At 40.8% G+C, this 19,687-nt stretch overlaps 1 protein-coding gene across 1 annotated transcript in view; it reads right to left on the bottom strand.

Annotated features, from left to right (window-relative positions):
- Nucleotides 1-19,687, bottom strand: part of dazap1 (DAZ associated protein 1) — a 118,093-nt gene that overhangs the window by 64,710 nt on the left and 33,696 nt on the right. The window contains 2 exon segments of the mRNA XM_039767136.1: nt 1,679-1,845; nt 18,120-18,160. Coding sequence (XP_039623070.1) covers nt 1,679-1,845; nt 18,120-18,160 — 208 coding nt within the window.

Here is a 19,687-nt window from a genome sequence, read left to right as displayed (position 1 = left end):
CCGTCAAGTAGATGAGATGCACCTGTCTAATGTTGCACGATTTGTGTTTGGTGATTTTGTGGGGAGTTGTAGAGATAATGGCTGAATTTTTGTGGCTGTAAAGTCAACAGTCGTCAGCAAAAGGCAGTCTTCACTTTGATAATGTAAAACTGTACTGGAAAGCCATCATGGAGTAGCCTCACTTCACAGATTCTGCAACTGTGTAACTTGACATCCGCAAGCAACAAGATCAGAAACTACAATCACTGGGTTTGACATCCCCTTCAACTAGAAGTCATGCAATGTAACAGCTGCTTTAGATTAATCTCAAGTACTGAGAATTAAACACGTGATTATAAAGGACTCTAGGCCCTGTCCACACTACTACATTTTGTTTAAAAACACTGAAATTTGTCTCCATTTTCAGCTTCCACTCACACTACATTTGCATTTAAAATCCCTGAAAACAAGCACTTCTGAAAACGCCCCAGAGACGATATACTTCTAAGAACACCAAGCAGCGTTTCAGAGTAGATGGGCAATAATGAAGCGGTACTTAAATCATGGGTTCGCGAGATGTTAAGTCGTGAATCTCAATAGCACCAATGGGAAAGGGTCAAATCAGTTTGCAGAATGCCTTGCAATGGTTCACCGTGGGCAACTGGAAGATGTCATCCCACCCCATCACTGGGACGACAATTGGCAGCAAATCTCCAAGGGGACACCCTTTTCCCCAGGATGATTATGGACGGTGATTTTATAAGTGATGATGCTCGTGGTAACTGTGGGTTGCGAAGATGCCAAATTGGCTCACAATAAAGAATCATGGGATAAAATAAACAAAATATTAAAAGTAAGAATATTTAAAGGCTACATAAATACACCCTTTAAAAATGCTTGCCATACAACTATAAAAATGGAATAAATTGTTTGAAACTTCTAGATTGACACTAGAAAGGCCAGTTAAAAACAATTGAAAATCTGCAGCCACAGTGGTTTCCCAGAACTGAACATGAGAACCCAAGCACTATTAACAGCTATGGAATTAAAAATAGATGTCTTAATGTTAATGTACAATAAACCATTAAAACATACAAAAACAACTATCAAGTGAAGAAACTGATAACTGAGCTGATAAGAGGAGACCCCCTTTTTGAATGAAAATATGAATCTCTTTTTTTTTTTTTTTTTTTTTTAGGAACTGCCCTAGATTTGTTTTATAATAATAAAAACAAAACACAAAGATCTGGAGAAGAAATAAAGTGCCGTAAAACAAAACATCTCATAGAATACAGAGTGTGTCCAAAACCAAGGCGGGCATATTGTCTCCTCATTGCTAATTTTGGTGTCACCGTTTATAGAGACACTTCTTTGGTCAAAACTGACTTGAGAAAGTGTGAGAGACACACTTGATTAAGATGTGAGTGAGTGGAAAGTGTATCTTTACAGAGAGAAGCTAAGAAAACAGACATTTATAACAACATTTAACACTGATGAGCATTCTAGAAAATGTAGAGAGAGACTGAAAAGGAATTTCTCGTGACAGAAGCCATTCAGCCCAACAAAGTTAGTTGTTAAAAGTTCTTTTCCCAGACTTTTGCAAAATAACTTGGGAGTCTTAGGTAGGCAGTAGTACAGTTATCTGAAAGCAAATTTCTTAAATTAGGAAAACCATTGTCTTATACAATATTTTACTCACATTTCTTCCATCTAGTGAGTGGGGTTTTGAATCCAGCACAGTCCGGACACAATTGGGATCCTTGAATTTCACAAAGCCAAAGCCTCTGGACTGGTTGGTGTTTTTATCTTTCATAATTACGCAGTCTACTACCTCTCCATATTGAGAGAAGTAGTTTCGTAGTGTCTCTGTTGGGAGTGAAAGAAAGTTGTTTAAGGAAACAGAACTTTGCAAAAAAATGTTAAAAATAAAATAAAAACAACAACAATTAAAGAATTCATTAAGACTTAAAGAATGGCATACATAGCCCAGTCAAGAAAAGGGCAAGAGCTCACCATGAAGTTTTTGTTCACATCATCTTGAAAAGTTTTGCCTAAGAACTACAAAACCATAGCAGAGTCCATACGGAGTATTATAAAGCTCACCCAGGATCATGGCCACTTACACAACATCATACAAACCCCCATGCGTCACCGTGATTGTGTCCACTGGCTGCAGATTAAACTTTGCTCGCTTTCAGCACTAGTCCAGTGATGTCTTTGAATGCCAATGTACTGCCATTGGTCATCTGTGGTCTCTCTTGATCACAGTTAAAACACAGTCAGAGGAAATGTGATGTTGAAAGAATTGTCAACCCAGTCTGAAAAGGTGAACTGTAGAATGTGTATTTGAGCTGAATGGGGCTCCGTCATACACATTCAACAGGAAATGAAGAAAATTCATGTTGAGCAAGTGATAAGGAGCCACAGAAGATGTAGATTTGTGTAGTCAAAACAGCCAAAGAAGTAAATGTGCTTAACAACCCTGATACTAGCAGAACCTCAGACGAGGCTACACAGCATCTAAGATCTGACTACACATCTGAAGGAGTAACTGAAGAAAATTAGTTACTGCTTAATTGTAAATGCCAAAGTTATGTAGAAGAATATATTAAGTATTTATAGACCTCAATATTGAATCAGACATTATTCTGAACACATTTTTTTAAACATTACTGTTAACACAGCTTTAACAAATTTAATACAGGTTTATCTAGCCATCAAGAGGTTACTTGGCTTGTGTTCTCAGTGTGGAGGAAACTGGGGGTGGTGACCAATGGGTATAGCGGGGTTTGCTGTTAACTTCCCTAGACTCTAAGGAAGTTATCCCCCAGATACACATTCACATTTCACGAATCACATCTGGCACCATAAGCCTTGTGTTACGCCACCACTCGGAGAATTGGGATACCTTTTCTCTTTTCTGAAATATCCGACTGTGAGCTGAGACTTCACAAATCGCTCATGTGGAATTTCCAATTTGGAAACTCATTTGGTCGATAGTACATGAACACAGCTGCGTGCTGTGCTTTGTTGGGAATTGGCTCGACTTTCTTTTGAATTTTTCTTGCGTTCTAGTAATTCCAGTTTGTGTTCAGAACTGAGAGAGATTGTATATTTACTAACTTATCTACCTATTTATGTATGTATTTAAAGGGCTTCTAAAGTACTGAGCTGCCTCAAAAGCTTGTGAGTTGTAAACTTTTTAGTTAGCCAATAAAATGTGTCATTTTGCTTGACTTCTCACTACAAGGACTTCTGTGAAAAGTCAAATTTCCCCCTGGGGACAAATAAAGTTCTATCACCATAAAATGGCTTGCGCATGCTGTGCTGGCTGTTTCTGTAGTAACCAACCAGTATAGCAAAACAACCATTTCCTAAAACTGGCATACCATTGGTAAGTCTGTTTTGATCAGGATGCGTTTTGCTGCCTTTGTCGGACAATCTTGACCTTATATCCCTCTTTCTTTGTGGTTTTTGTTGCCATTGTTCATCGGCCATTCCCACCTTCTCATTGATGCCATACAATGTTACACCCACCCACAGAGTGATACCAAACAAATGATCGCCATAATCAAATGTTTGTTGCTGCTCTACTTTCATTTCAATTAATAGTTTTCTCCAGAGGAAAGACATGCAGGTTAGGTGCATTGGCGATTCTACATTGTCCCTAGTGTGTGCTTGGTGTGTGAGTGAGTGCCCTGCCCAGGGTCGTTTCCTACCTGGCGCACTGTGTTGGCTGGGACTGGCTATAGCAAGCTTCCCCCGTGACCCTGTAGTTAGGATATAGCGGGCTGGATAATGGATGGATGGATACTTAACGTTTTTAGGAGACTTCATATCTCTCTATTATATAAAAAAAAATCCAGAGACAATGCAAGACTTTTTTCAAGAGACTTTGGCCATAAGATTTATTTCAAGTCCTGCCCTCCTCTCAACCATATTCAACCACGCACACGGTCCTCACTTCTCATTCTTGTGAATGCTTTTGTCAGACACAGTTCCTATTCTCTCAGCTCTTATAATTTAACGTTTTCCTCTAAGTTCCCAATTAAAGACAATGTATTATGTCCAAATCTTATTGAAGAATTTCGTCATGAAGGGTAATCAACAGAAGAAATGAGTACACGGGCAATCCTAGCACTGAGAAACGAAGTCAAACGAATTAACCCCAAAGATGTCGTTCGGTTACACGACAAATTGGTTAAATGCATATCAATAGACTATGCTGAAACAGTTGGTGGTGATCATGCAGAACATGAAAACATCAACTTACAATATCCCGAAGAATATCTACAACCATTAACACCGTCTGGTCTTCCACCGCACAAATTACTGTAGAAAGATGGATGTGTCCAAGAAAGGTAATGTAGTACATCTTCCGTGGATAACTCCCGTTAGAATAGCTTTGGCAAAGACAATTAAATCTCAAAGACAAACATTCAAAAAAGCAGTTTTATCTATTAGAGAGAAAGAAACGAAATTCAATCACGGGCAGTTATACATTGCACTGTCATGACGAAAGTCCAAACAGAATCCAAATTCAATGCAATATTGATGAAAATTTCATTTAAAAAAAAAAAGCTTTTACTGAAATTTTATAGTAAAAGTGCAAGTTTAAAAAGTATTTGCATGTTAATTTCAAAGCCAAACAGAACAAAATCGTATAACGCAACGAATACCTCCAACGCAACATGAAACAATTTTTAAATTATTATGTTTTAGTATTTTTTTACTATGGTGAATTACTCGCTGTAATATAAAATAGTTCTATTATCCATATGTAACAATTCCTATGAAAATAATCTGTTTAAATTGTACATCCGCATCCCAAGGGCAAAGAGGCTAGCACGTAACGCAGGCCCAGGGATTGGCAAGCGAAGCGCAGGGGGCACAGCCCAATAGTACTCATGAAATATGCAACATACATGTAGGCCACTTACAGAAAATGTTAGGTTAAACGCTACACAGGATAAAAAAAAAATACGAGTAACACAGCACTTTTGTGTTGGCTCTTGTTCACATATACTCCTGAACAACACGATGGTGCTGCTTCATGGATCCCAGTTATTGTCCAGGTAGATTCTGGCCATTCTCCCTGTGATAAGAGTGAGCCTTCTTCACATAATGTGCATGTTGTTAACTGGCATTGCAAACTGTCCTCAGTGTGGCCGAGTACATAGAGGAGTCCTGCAATGGCCAACATTGTACCACAGCCTGACAAACATTTGGGATGACCAGTCATGAGAATATTGCAAAGGAAGAAAATAATGTTTTAGTTTTGTCATTTAGCTACTTATTACCTTTAGAGCTTAGCCAGATATGTAGTTGTGTTAATTTCACAGAGTTTGCATCTATTTAATTTAGACACAACCATTTTTAGCTTAGCATATCACAAATGACCACAGGACCTCCCACTGCAAGTAACTAATTGTTCAATAAATCTAAATATTCACAGCTCCTCTAAAGACAGCAGCTAGGCAGTGTGGTATAACTGCCCCAATAAGTTAAATTCACACAATGTATGCCTTATTTACTGTGCATCCTTACTATACTGGTGTTGTCATTTGATATAAAAACCCAACAATGTCAGAAGAAGTGGCAAGTAGTGCCAGACCAAAGGGAATCAGCAGAGATTAGTGGAAAAAATGGTACTGAAGACTTGGACTTCTGATTCTTTTATAAACTTGGCATAGGCAAGGTAAATAATAATAAAAAAAAAAAACCTTATACACTGCAAATTTGTTTCCATTGTCCTCGGGTTTCTCTGCCTTGCCTGCCATGAAAGAAAACAATGCAACACTAGAGGCTGGCCAGCACAGAGCAGGCACTGAGGACATTTGCATTGGTCACCGTATACATCACATCCTAGCTCTGAATAGAGCAGGAAACCTCTGCACATGACTGATAGACTAAGGGAACAATGACGTGACCTAGAAAATGGTTATAAAAGAATAAAAACCTAGCTTTACATGGGAACTGCTACATCAGAAAGCCTCACATTGAAATTTCCTGAATGGTCAGACATACTAAAATTAAGGGAAAGCAAAGAGGTTATGGTTATAAAAGGTCTGCACAAGGACAGAGAAAAATGTAATATAATAGATAAAACTAAGATGGGGTGTAACATTTAGCTTGTACATTGAAAACTGTAGCCCATGAAGGAATAAAGGGCGGACAGAATAGAAACATGGCATACATTAAGACAAGGAAAAAAAAAATGCCAGCCAAAAACTATTAAGGGTTTAAAAAAAAAAGGGGTACAGGGCGGAGTTGAATTGAGCTAAACCTTAAAGTACAAAGTGATGGTACTTAAAGGATACGTTCAAATATTTTCAGGTGAAAGTAACTTTTATATATGCAGTTGCTATTGGAATGGGTTTCTATAGATTTAAAATAAATAAATAAATAAATAGATAAATGCCGTTTTATCATAGAAGAAATAGGGCACAGGGAATCACCATAAAAAAAGCTTACAGCTTCATATTCTAAATTTTAATTTTGGGAGCCATTTGCTCCCAATTACAGGTAGTCAGAAACTTACGACCACGTTTGGTTCAGATGGGCCAGTTGTAAGACGGACCAGTATATGTATTTAAACCCGACCATGTGTATAGTACAGTGATCCTCTGCTATATCACAGTTCGCGCTCCTGCTATATTGCAGACTTTTCTGTGGAATATATCTAATTTTCTATCACAGAAATCTGCGGTTTTACAGTGATCTTTATGGGTTTTTGACAACTTATGTTGAAATAAGCATTTTTCTATGCTAAACTAATAATAATGTATTACTGTAATTATAAATTACATATACCTATACTGTATATAAATAAAAATGGAGTAAAAATTCAATAAGTACAGTGATCCCTCCTCGATCGCGGGGGCTGCGTTACAGAATCTCCCGCAAAAGGTGAAAATCCACGAAGTAAAAACCATACGTTTGTTTATATTGTTATTTTTATATTGTCACACTTGGGTCATAGATTCGCACAGAAACACAGGAGGTTGTAGAGACAGAGACTTTAAAACACTGCAAACAAACATTTGTCTCTTTTTCAAAAGTTTAAACTGTGTTCCATGATAAGACAGATGACAGTTCCGTCTCACAATTAAAAGAATGCAAACAGATCTTCCTCTTCAAAGGAATGCGCGTCAGGAGTACAGAATGTCAGAGAGAGAAGAGCAATCAATCAAAAATCAATACGTGCTGTTCAGGCTTTTAAGTATGCAAAGCACTGCCCGAAAAAGCAGCTGCAAGGAAGGGAGCAATGTGAAGGTAGTCTCAGCAATCTTTAGAGGAGTGTCTGTATCCTCTAGGCCTGCGTACGAACAGCCCCTCTGCTCACACCCCCTCCGTCAGGAGCAGAGAATGTCACAGAGAGAGAGAAACAAACAATCAAAAATCAATAAGTGCTGTTCAGGCTTTTAAGTATGCGAAGCACTGCGAGAGAAACATATCGTATATCATTGAGGAGTTTAATTTAATACATAATACGTGCTCTGATTGGGTAGCTTCTCAGCCATCCGCCAATAGCGTCCATTGTATGAAATCAACTGGGCAAACCAACTGAGGAAGCATGTATCATAAATTAAAAGACCCATTGTCCGCAGAAATCCGAGAACCAGCAAAAAATCCCTGATATATATTTACATATGCTTACATATAAAATCTTCAATGGAGTGAAGCCGCGAAAGTCGAAGCACGATATAGCGAGGGATCACTGTACATCCTACCTGTAGTGTACTTTGCAGACAATTCATAAAGCATACGGTTTTCAGCAGTCAGTACTGTGAGCTGGACAAAGGTTTGTTAGTTATTATAAATTATAATGTTCTAACGTATATGTAACATTTAAGCAATGCACTAGTAAATCATAACACATACTGCTACGTACAGGAATATGTAGACAGTCACAATTCATAACAAAATGTTCATACGCTTTCGTTAGAATACATATTATAATTTAATATAACTATAACTGTAAATATTGACTAAAATGCAGTAAAAAGTCAATATGTATATAAAATAATGAACACTTAAGCAATACAATATAATCACTAAATATGTAAATTGTACACTATGGTACACAAAGGTTTGCCTTACAGTACCCAAAAGATTTCTTATTAGGCCCATTATTGTCTGAAAGAGGAGACTCGACTAATCAGAACGGGATTTTCATTCTCTTGGGCTTGGATTGGCTGCTGCTAACATGATGTAATCTTGCAAGAACAGTGAGTAAGGGTCCTCGACGCATCTCAGTTCTCTGCATATCACGTCCCTTGCTTGTGGTCTGATTGTTGGGAGCAAACGTTTTGTGAACTTTTTGTTTTAAGCCCTGCGATGGCTCCCAAGCTTTATTTATATGGTCTTTCTACATTGTGGATTTTCACCTATCGCTGATGGGTCTGGAACGCAGCTTTCGCGATAGGCAGGGGATCACTGTACTATGTAACAAGTCCCTTAAGTCATATTGTATGTTGATCCTTTTCTATCATTATTCTTAGCACATTGTGTAGATTTATTTTTGTAAATTTTATTATTGTTTTGTTATTACTGTTGCTCACATGGATGCCGAACCTTTAACAGCTTCACAAGTCCTTTGTGTTAGGTTATGTCATCAGTGTGAGCCTCTCCCAGTGTTCAAACTCTTCTTCCTCTCACAGTTAACACCACGAAAGCGCATAGGTCTTCTGTTTTAACATTTCAGCTAGTTAACAGTAAAAATTAACAGATAAAGCAGTTTGGTGTGGTTACCACAAATCAAACGTTGTGAGTCACAACATAGAAGCTTCAGACATTAACCGGATTCAAAGCCAGAATGCACAAGTACAATGTGTATGGTGCGGCAAACACCGGCTACAATGGAATAAAGTCCTTGATCACCTTCATTTGTGTGTCAAGATCAACTGCCTTTGTAGCTGCAGGAGTGCAAGGACAGTTCAAGCACAGGTAAAACGGATACAGAAAGAAATCTCTCAGTCCAAAAATTTGTTTTAAAATATTTAGTGAAAAATCAAAGCAAACAATCCACACAAGAAAAAAAAGTTGTTACATACTTAGAATAAAAGGCAACAAAAAAAACAGTTGTTTCTATACTTAAAGATTCTTAAATTCTTCGTCTGTATGCTTTAAAACGTACAGCACAGCACACTCAATTAAGTGCTTTGTCTTGCAAGTTACTTGGCACACAAAACATGTACACAAGGTAAGCAAGGTACGGTTTAAAACCATGTGCCCTCTACACCTTACATACGGCAAGGCCAATCTACTGAGAATACGGTTCATATATTCGGCGCCGCCGCGAGCGGCAGCCATTCCAGCAGCTCCATATATGACTTTCTCTTTTTACCTTTTTTTCTCTATTATTCTCTATTTCACTGATCACTTCTACTACTTTCTTTTATGTGGAATCACTCCCTGGACAATTTTTACTACTTATACTACTTGACATGGATTTTTACACACCGAGACTCGCCTACAAGCAGTCAACTTAAAGCACTGAGAAGAAATGCCCATGTCGGTGTGGTTCCCTATTTACCTGACGAGGTAAGACGACGATATCAGGGCAGCCAAGCCGGCGCTAGGATAAAAGAGAAGATAAAAGCCAAGTGGCTTGCGAGAAAGCGGCGCTATAAACCATGGGTGCATTCTGTGGTCCTGGGAAATGTGAACTCACTACCAAATAAGATCAACGAACTGGCTATGCTGGTGAAAAATGTCAGAACCTACAGAGAATGCAGCTTGCTGTGTTTTAGTGAAACGTGGCTAAAAACAACCATCCCAGATGCTAACGTGGAGCTACCAGCATTTATGATAGTTAGAGCGGACAGAGACGCAAATACCTGTGGTAAGAAGAAAGGAGGAGGACTTGCTCTCTATGTCAGTACAAGGTGGTGTAACTCAGGACATGTAAACGTTAAAATCTCCAATTGCTGCAGGGACATCGAAAGGTTGGGCGTAAGTTTGCGCCCCAATTACTTGCCCAGAGAGTTTGGACACGTGATTGTTGTTATTGTTTACATCCCCTGCTTTCGAGCGAGATAGATAGCGAGTGACGTCATCTATTCCACAGTTGCTAAGTTACAAACGCAGCACCCTGAGGCACTTGTGCCAATTGCTGGAGACTTTAACCAAGTGACGCTGGACAAAACATTACCTGTCTTCTCCCAGTATGTGGACTGTAACACCCGGGGAAATAGGACTATTGACTTACTGTATGCAAACGTTAAAGACGCATACAGTGCCACCCCGCTGCCTGCGCTTGGGAAAGCAGATCATAACCTGGTTCTGCTTCAGCCTCACTACAAACCAAGAGTGAGGGCGCTACCTACAACCACACGATCATTCAGGAAGTGGTCCCCTGAGGCAGAGCAGGCTCTGAGAGACTGGAACTACGAACTAGTATATACTGCAGAGGTCACATATTGAGAACATTGAAGGCTGTTGACTGCACAACTGATTACATCAACTTCTGTATGGACATTGTAGTTCCAATAAGAACAGTACGCTGCTATGTTAACAACAAGCCATGGATTACAAGTGACATCAAGGGCCTTTTGAACCAGAAGAAAAGAGCTTTTAATGGCGGTAATGAGCATGATGTCAAGCGTGTGCAGAAGGAACTCAAAGTCCAGCTCAGGGCGGCGAAAGAGCAGTACAGGAGAAAGCTGGAGCAGAAGTTGCAGAACAACAGTATGAAGGAAGTGTGGGATGAAGATTATCACTGGCTGCAGCTCGAAGTGGGGTGCCACCATCGAGAGAGCGTGGAAGAGCAAACCAAATGAACAACTTCTTTAACAGGTTTGACCACCCTAATCCACTCTGACCTCGGAGTACTGCATCCTCCAACCATCCTTCTGCTGATACCAACATAGGAGAGACATCCCCACCCACAATTACAGCAGCCCAAGTGAGCAGAGAGCTGAGGAGACTTCGTGCCAGCAAAGCAGCGGGTCCAGATGGAGTATTGCCACGACTGCTGAAGGCCTGTGTGCAGGAACTGGGGAGTCCTCTACAGCACATCTTCAACCTGAGCCTGGAAATGGGGAGAGTCCCATGGCTTTGGAAAACATCTTGTACCACACCACAGTCCCAAAGGTATCACGTCCTAGTGAGCTGAATGACTTCCAGCCTGTTACTCTGACATCACATGATATGAAGACCGTGGAGCGGCTGCTGCTTCACCACCTGAGGCCACAGGTCCACCACACCCTCAACCCTCTGCAGTTCGCATACCAGGAGAAGGTGGGAGCGGAGGATGCCATCATCTACATGCTCTCCCACTTGGACAGAGGCAGTGGTGCTGTAAGAATTATGATTTTGGACTTCTCTAGCGCCTTCAATACCATCCAAACTCTGCTCCTTAGGGGCAAGCTGACAGAGATGGGAGTAGACTCACACCTGGTGGCATGGATCGTGGACTATCTTACAGACAGACCTCAGTATGTGCATCTCGGGAACTGCAGGTCTGACACTGTGGTCAGTAACACAGGAGCGCCGCAGGGGATTGTACGTTCTCCGGTCCTGTTCAGCCAACATACATCAGACTTCCAATACGATTCAGAGTCCTGCTAAGTGCAAAAGTTCGCTGATGACACTGCTATTGTGGGCTGCACCAGGAGTGGGCAGGAGGAGGAGTACAGGAAGCTAATCAAAGACTTTGTTAAATGGTGCGACTCAAACCACCTACACCTGAATACCAGCAAGACCAAGGAACTCGTGGTGGATTTTAGGAGGCCCAGGCCCCTCATGGACCCTGTAATCATCAAAGGTGACTGTGCAGAGGGTGCAGACCTATAAATACCTTTGAGTGCAGCTGCATGATAAACTGGACTGGACTGCCAATACTGATGGTCTGTGTAAGAAAGGTCAGAGCAGACTATACTTCCTTAAAAGGTTGGCGTCCTTCAACATCTGCAATAAGATGCTGCAGATGTTCTATCAGACGGTTGTGGCGAGCACCCTCTTCTACGCGGTGGTGTGCTGGGGAGGCAGCATAAAGAAAAGGATGTTGCACGCCTGGACAAACTTGTTAGGAAGGCAGGCTCTATTGTAGGAATAAAGCTGGACAGTTTAACATCTGTGGCAGAGCGACGGGCACTAAGCAAAACTCCTGTCAATCATGAAGAGTCCACTGCATCCACTGAACAGTGTCATCTCCAGGCAGAGGAGCAGCTTCAGTGACAGACTTTTGTCACTGTCTTGCTCCACTGACAGACTGAGCAGATCATTCCTCCCCCACACTATGCGACTCTTCAATTGCACCCCGGGGAGTAAATGCTAACATCATTCAAAGTTGTTGTCTGTTTTTACCTGCATTTTTATTATTTTTTAATTTAATATTGTTTTTTGTATTAGTATGCTGCTGCTGGATTATGTGAATTTCCCCTTAGATAAATAGATAAGACATTTTATTAATCCCATCTAGTCAGAGAAGCTAGACATAGTTATAATATACCAATTCAATCGATGGGGGTTTTAGGAACCTCATTTAGTAAAACATTTATGTATCTTATGTAGCTAGCAAAAGGCTCTAAATGCCTTGTTATCTGTAATTGTAAGACAAATGTAACTCAACGTGGTCGAAACCGCTGCAGGTAATAAACTGAGATCAAGATCAATGAGTCATGGCATGTGGAGCAAAAACTATTGCTTGCCAATTAGACTGACAGCAGTGGTAAGATGCACAGGTTGTAAGCAGACAATTGTAGTTTTTGTTTTGGTCTGACGCCGATGGCCGATGACCTAAGGTGTGAAGGGAAGGCAGCATCTTTTAATTCAAGATTTTTGCAGTACACCTGTGAATTTGTGAAGCTATCACAGTACAGATTCTCCCACATATATTGAAGAACTCTACCACTGGCGTGCTTCATTGTGGGAAACCACACACGTCTCACTGTACTCCTCCCCTTAGTGAGGCCCAACATTTAGGGCACCGTCTGAATGAAAAGAACTGATTTTGGTTCCATCGGGCCAGAGAATAATAAAAGTCTTCAGCTTTGTTAATAAATGTCTTGACTAAAGCTGAATGGGATGCCTAGTGCTTTGGCTCCAGCAGTGGCTTCCAGAGTGGTCCATGACAATGTATTCTACTTCCGTGCAGGGTGCATTTAACTGTATGAGATGAAACGCTCACTCCAATTTGGCTTTTGCTTAGTGATTTTTTTCCGGCACTTTTCTCAACAAAAAATAAATACTCATCACAAGATGATAATGCATCACAACAGCCTGAACGGTTTAAAGTGCTCGTCACAAAATTTCTGAATTTTCTTTTTTTTATTTAATATACTTTGTTAATTGCTAAGAGGAAACTGTCTTTTTGCATCACCTTTGGAGGTCACAGCTCAGGGTCGGCCATTGTACAGCTGCTACTGGAGCAGGTTAAAGGCCTTGCTCAAAGGCCCAATGAAGTAGGAACTCTTCTAGCAGTAACAGGATTTGAACCGTAAAAACTTCCAGACAGACTTTATGAATTTCTGCATCGCTACCGTGGTCTGGCTTGTTAACAATGACTTGCTACTGTTCTTGTACCCTTGTCCTCTCTTGTGTAATGAGCTAATTTTCCTACTTAAGTCTCCAGACACTTCTCTCCAATGTGGCACCGTTAACAGCATTAATTCTGGGAGTCATTCAGTAAGTTAAGTACTACTCAACTAAAAATGACCTAATTACACCGGTTAGAGTTGGATGGTTCACAGACTCAATGTCCCAATGTCAAATTACCCTTTACGATTCTCAGCAAATATTCCGAGAATGTTCGTTGTTCAGATTGATTTGAAACATGCACTTTAAACTCTGATTGGTCAGTTTATTAGATGCACATATTTTGAACATTTAAGGAATGTTAGAGGTACCATATCAAGTACAAATGTCAGAGTTCAGGAGGTATTAGAGTGGGGAACACAATGGAAACAAAGAGAAAGAAAGAAGTGGGCTAGAGTTAATACACATAGGAATAAAAGAGAGACCCCAAAATAACGGACCCCCACACACCTACCACCATCCAATCTAGAAAAGGGCAAGGTGTCTTTAATAACCACACCAGTTGTCCTAACAGATGTTAGCAGCAGAAGACGCTGAACACCCTGAAGGTACCGTCAGATCCTCCTAGCACTGACCCAGCTTGGTGATGAGGTACAATTAACAACTGGGCAGAAACAGACAAATTTGGAGAGAAGCTGAGCTGCCTCTCAGCCTCAACGGGGGTGAATTTTAAAACTGAAAGAGGAGACACACTTTGTGGAAAAGACTATCCAAGTCAGGGATTTGCTAATCTGTCATCCAGCCCTGCAAACAGGTCTACCAACTTGCAGGGGAAATTTGGGAGCCGGTGGTAGGATTGGCACTCCAGCCAACATAAAACATCTCACACTGTTCCAATGTGGTGCTGAGTTGTCACCCATTGCATGGCTGCATTCGGGTCCCAATCCGGGTGGTTCATCATGTGGTGGGTGTGGCACCCCACCTTACTGCCATGCCTTAGGCCAGTGAGAACTTCCTTACTTTTATGTAAACTGATAGTGAAAGGTCAGAACCTTTCATTTTAGGAAACCTTTTCAGCCAAGAAAAGCAGAAGGTCTCTAAAGGTAAGAGAGTTTATTTTTCTTTATGGTCGACCAGTGCTGGAACAAAAGTACAGTACCTCTTCCCACAATCTTCTGGCCTTGCTTCCTCTTGCCAACTGAGCCCTGGCTCATCTCACCCTCCCAACTCAAAGCTCACCAGTAGTCTAAGTTTAAAGCTTTGGACAACTACTGGTGGGTATTTCTTGTAATCACTTTTCTGGAGTCAGGAACACCATCTAAGCTCTTTTCCATATTCCTTGAAATGACCCAACTGGACCCAGGTGATCCTGCAGTTCTGAGCTTTAGCTCGCATGTAAAAAAGGGACAATGAACACCCAGGAATCCTGTGTGGGTTGACACCTAGCTGGAGAGCATATCTATTGCCAGTGGCCTCCTTGTGGACACCAATCAGCCTTAGGAATTCCTATTAAATTAACCAAACTCCCTTAAGCGATCTTCTCCGAATTCTGTGCCCCTGAAGAAATTAAGCCCGGGGAAATCTCCAGAGCTATCCTGCTGCAGGTACTGCAGCATTCCTTGGTTCTGTATAAATCAAAAAGGCCTGCGCCATTTCTGTACCACACTCCACAAGTTTGTTCTCCACCAGGAAAATATGTGCGTCCATGTTACTGGCTCTACCTTTTCCCTTAAAGTTTGTTACAGTTACAACAAACTACTGCATGAACTTAACCAAAAGTGGGCACAAAAAGCAACAAAAACCAACCCAGACTGGCACCCCAGTTCATTGTGTGGTACACACTTAACACTCGGTCAGAGCCAGTTTACAGGAGATTATGAACCTAACACTCATCTTTGTCACATCGTGTCACGCAGGTGTAACAGAGATCACCTTCCAAGCACATCTCAGGTAAGCAATACCTCCCTGGGGGTGAGAGGGGGTGCAGTTGCTTAACAGTACCATCTCTTCTTTCACTAACAGCATATTGAAGAAGCCAAATAAGAGCAACAGGCACTATCCCTTCTGGTTGGATTTTTATTAAAGTCTAGATATCCCAATAGAGAGTGACTTTAATCTGGATCCAAACTGCAACTAGAACAGAGCTCCCTGACAAATCCAACTCTACCGAGCTGTTAGACCATGTGAGTCGAGAAGAGAGACTTTAATTTCAGTTGCTTTTGCTAGTTTTGCTCCATCAAGCACCTGTTTTTTTTTTTTTTAATAACAAACAGAGTGAGGTCCTCAAGTATCCTTCCACCCAAGCACAATGAAAAGCACCGAGAGTACCCAAGAAATCCTACATGAACTTTGCAAAGGACACGTAAGGTGGATGGGCTTTGAATCAACATCTTTGAGCTGTGAAACCAAAGGCCAAATACAAGGGACGTTCAAGAAGTTTTTGCACTCTGATATTTTCGTTGGAAACGGTGAAGACGGGCGTGTCTGAGAGTGTCATGTGACTAGTTCTGTCTGGCAAGTCGTCTTCCCTTGCGGTTTAGTATGAGCTGTCATCCTGTGCTGTGCTGAAGATGGTCACGAAACGTGGGCAGATGGTGTGCCGGGAGCACAAACTCATCTCTGCATGTGTGCTCAGTATGGGGATAAAGTTCTCTCTCGTAGAGTGGATTGAAATATTCAAAAATGGCCGAACTAGTGTGACAGATGCAGAGTGCTCCGGACGTCCGACTACATGTGGTGATGTGAAAGCAGTGGTGCATTACTGACTATGCGCTCAACCAAAAACATTTTTTTTTTTTTTTGCTGATGCATCAAATTGTTGGAATGACGCTGGAAAAACTGCATTGCAAAGGAAGGTGACTATGTAGAAAAGTGATACCATTTGTTTTTGAAATTCAAAATAGAGAAAAAAAAAAGTGGAAAATTTTGGAACGTCCCTCATAAATAGCAGCACATTCAAGAACTTTCACCAATAAACTTCTCAAAGAAGTGCAAGTGTGCACACAAGAACACATAATAAACGAGATTCACAATAGATGAATATACAGTACAGGCCAAAAGTTTGGGCACCTCTTCATTCAACGCGTTTACTTTATTTTCATGACCATTTACATTGGAAGATTCTCACTGAAGGCATTAAAACTACTTGGTCAAATAGCCCTTACACAGCCTGGAGGTATGTTTGGGGTCATTGTCCTGTTGAAAAATAAACGATCGTCCAACTAACCTGACTTCTGCACAACACAACTGCTGGTATCAACCCCATTGATAAGGCAAGAAATTCCACTAAATAACCCTGATAAGGCACACCTGTGAAGTGAAAGCCATTTCAGGTGACTACCTGTTGAAGCTCATCGAGAGAATGCCAAGAGTGTGCAAAGGGTGGCTATTTTGAAGAAACTAGAATATAAAACATGTTTTCAGTTATTTCCCCTTTTTCTGTTAAGTACATAACTCCACATGTGTTCATTCATAGTTTTGATGCCTTCAGTGAGAATCTACCAATGTAAATTGTCATGAAAATAAAGAAAACACAGTCAAAGAGGTGGTGTGTCCAAACATTTGGCCTGTACTGTACATTGAACAGTCAAATGCAGTACATCTGCTACTCCCTTTGCGCCATATTGCTAAAGCAAAAGAACAGATTCCGTGAAGATCAAGCTGAACATGTCTTCAAAGGCAGACAAAGCTTCCACAAACAATAATTGAGAACATCACTTAAAGCTTGCTACTGTTACAACAAATTGCTGCAGGACCTTAACCAACAGTGGGCACAAAAAGCAACAAAAAACCAACCCAGACTGGCACCCCAGTCTTGGAAAGAAAGCAAGCCTGTGGTCTGGACAGGCACCGCGATTGAAGTTTCTCAGTTCCAGTATTGAGTTTTCTTGTATCGTACATGTTCATAAAACTTTTGCTGTAGCACCTACTGCAGGCACACCTTCCGGTAATCGGACCATTTTAGACATGAAATGTTGAAAGAGGCTAAACCATTTCAAATAGTCTCATCCCCAAGACTTCAAACCCTGTTGGTCCAAGGTGGACAACTGAAACAAAATGCTGAAGACAAGAGTTCATCAGAAGCATGAATACAACACAAGAGACTCTCACAGAACCAGATACTGGAAATCATGACGTGCTGCATCCCTCCACTGGCTTAAAACCAGTCCTACAAGAACTCGGACCCCGCCCTCAGACAAAATAATGAGTTGGAACTGCATTCATGATTTCAGACTGGAAGACAAGGAGTAAGTTAACATTCACACCAAGCAGATTATTCATTTATGTGGACAATCACTCATTTTTAACATCACCAGTCCCTGAAATGGAATGGCAAAGTTGAAAAAGAAAATTAAAAAAAATAAATAAATAAATCAACTTTCACTAGAAATAAGTCAACACGACTATCAGAAGATTGATAGCCCCTCTCTGCCATGGTCTGAGAACATACAGAAAGCTGGGAGGATTTGCGTAACTATAGCGGGTAAGAAATAACTGCTGTGTAATTCAGCAAACATTAAGTAAGGCAGGAGCCAAGACAACAGCGGTTTATGACTTGGAAAAATGATAATAAAAGAAAGAAAGTTGGGTGCAGTGGGACAGGCACACTTCAACAACAAACTTAATTGAGTAATTAAACAGACACTCAATACACTTACCCTGTGTGGTACTCCAGTCAAGGCCACCCACAAAGAGCTTTCTAAAATAAAGACAGAAGAAAATAAATTAATTATGGCATGAAAAAAAAAAAAACCATCCTTAATAACAGTGGACTACAAATTCTACCATCCACCTTCCAATCATTTGAAAAAGCCACAAAAGGAGGCATCAGATGCCCATACCAGATATAAAAACACTTAAGCCATGACGGTAGGAAGGTTTTGAAGACATTATTTGACAACAGAAGGTGATAAATTTATATTTACTTATTTGTCTGACGCTTTTATCCAAAGCGACTTAAAACATTTGATACAATTAGTTACATCTCTTTTGGTTGGGCTGGTCAAGTGACTTGCTCAGGGTCACACAGTGTCAGGAAGTCCAAAGCCTTAATCAGCTACATCACACTGCCTGCAATGATAAACGCTGGTAAATAAGGTGCCATGCCACATTCAGCTACATTACGTGTAAAATGAGCAACACTGGACAAATTATTTCAAATGTTCTGCTTCTTGAAATAGCTTTGGTAACTATGACAGCTTTAAAATGAATACAAATTATTTCAGACAGACTGTATGTTGTAGGAATTTGTAGAAACATTAACTTTTAATAAATTTTGTGTTCTTGCTGGACGGCTTTAATGAGGTTAAGTCAACTATCTGTAGTGCCAAGGTGAAAAACATCACCAATGACCTCTTCACTCTTTCCTGCAGGCCAGTGAATGAGTCCCCGGATGGTCCAAGGTGTCACTTCCATTACAGGCCCAGCCGTCTCACCTCTTCTTCAACAGGAGCCATTTCTACAGCAAAGGCACTAGAAGTCAGTGCCCATTCAGAAGAAGCTCGCTTACCAACCGCAACTCCATGACAGAGAAGTCCTTTAGTTTTATCAAATTAAATGGGTACCTAGTCCGCTCCCATCCCTTCATCATTTCTGATTTTCCTTTATCTCCAGACTGCTAGTGTGTTTAATTGCTTAATGACAATGCGGACACATTGTGTTAGATCAACAGACCTAAAACTTTTTCTTGCCAATTTTTATTTGTACTGCTTGTCTGATGCTTCTCTTTCAGTGTCCAGCATTGATAAGATTCCACTTGCTCCGATCCTGCGTTTCTATCATTGCAATGATCTGGTCAAACATTTCTCCAATGTTAGTCAAATGTTCAAGTGTGTATGCAGAGGTGTAGGAGGCCTAGAGGCCTGTAGATGCTAAGACAACCATCAACGTTGTCTCTCCGTTTTATCCTAGCCTTTCAAGCAGTTAATAGAAACTGATCTGAGAGACATTGCTGGGGTGTAACAATCATAATATTCAGGTTGTTAAAGTAGGTAGAGGCCATTTGTTTTACAGCTTTGAAAGTAAAGATGAGAACCTTAAAACTTATCCTAAACTGAACTGGAAGCCAATGGAGGGATGCAAGATTGGGGTGATATGGTCAATCTTCTAATAAAGCATGTTAAGAGATGTGCTGCAGCGTTCTGTACCAGCAGAAGGTGGGAGAGGGAAGCCTGACTGATCCCAGTATACCAGGCACGCCGTGATGAGATAAAAACATCACTTTCTC

This window comes from Polypterus senegalus, chromosome 10 (genome assembly GCF_016835505.1).
Source record: "Polypterus senegalus isolate Bchr_013 chromosome 10, ASM1683550v1, whole genome shotgun sequence".
Lineage (NCBI taxonomy): Eukaryota > Metazoa > Chordata > Cladistia > Polypteriformes > Polypteridae > Polypterus > Polypterus senegalus.
This window is presented reverse-complemented; position numbering and strand designations above follow the sequence as displayed.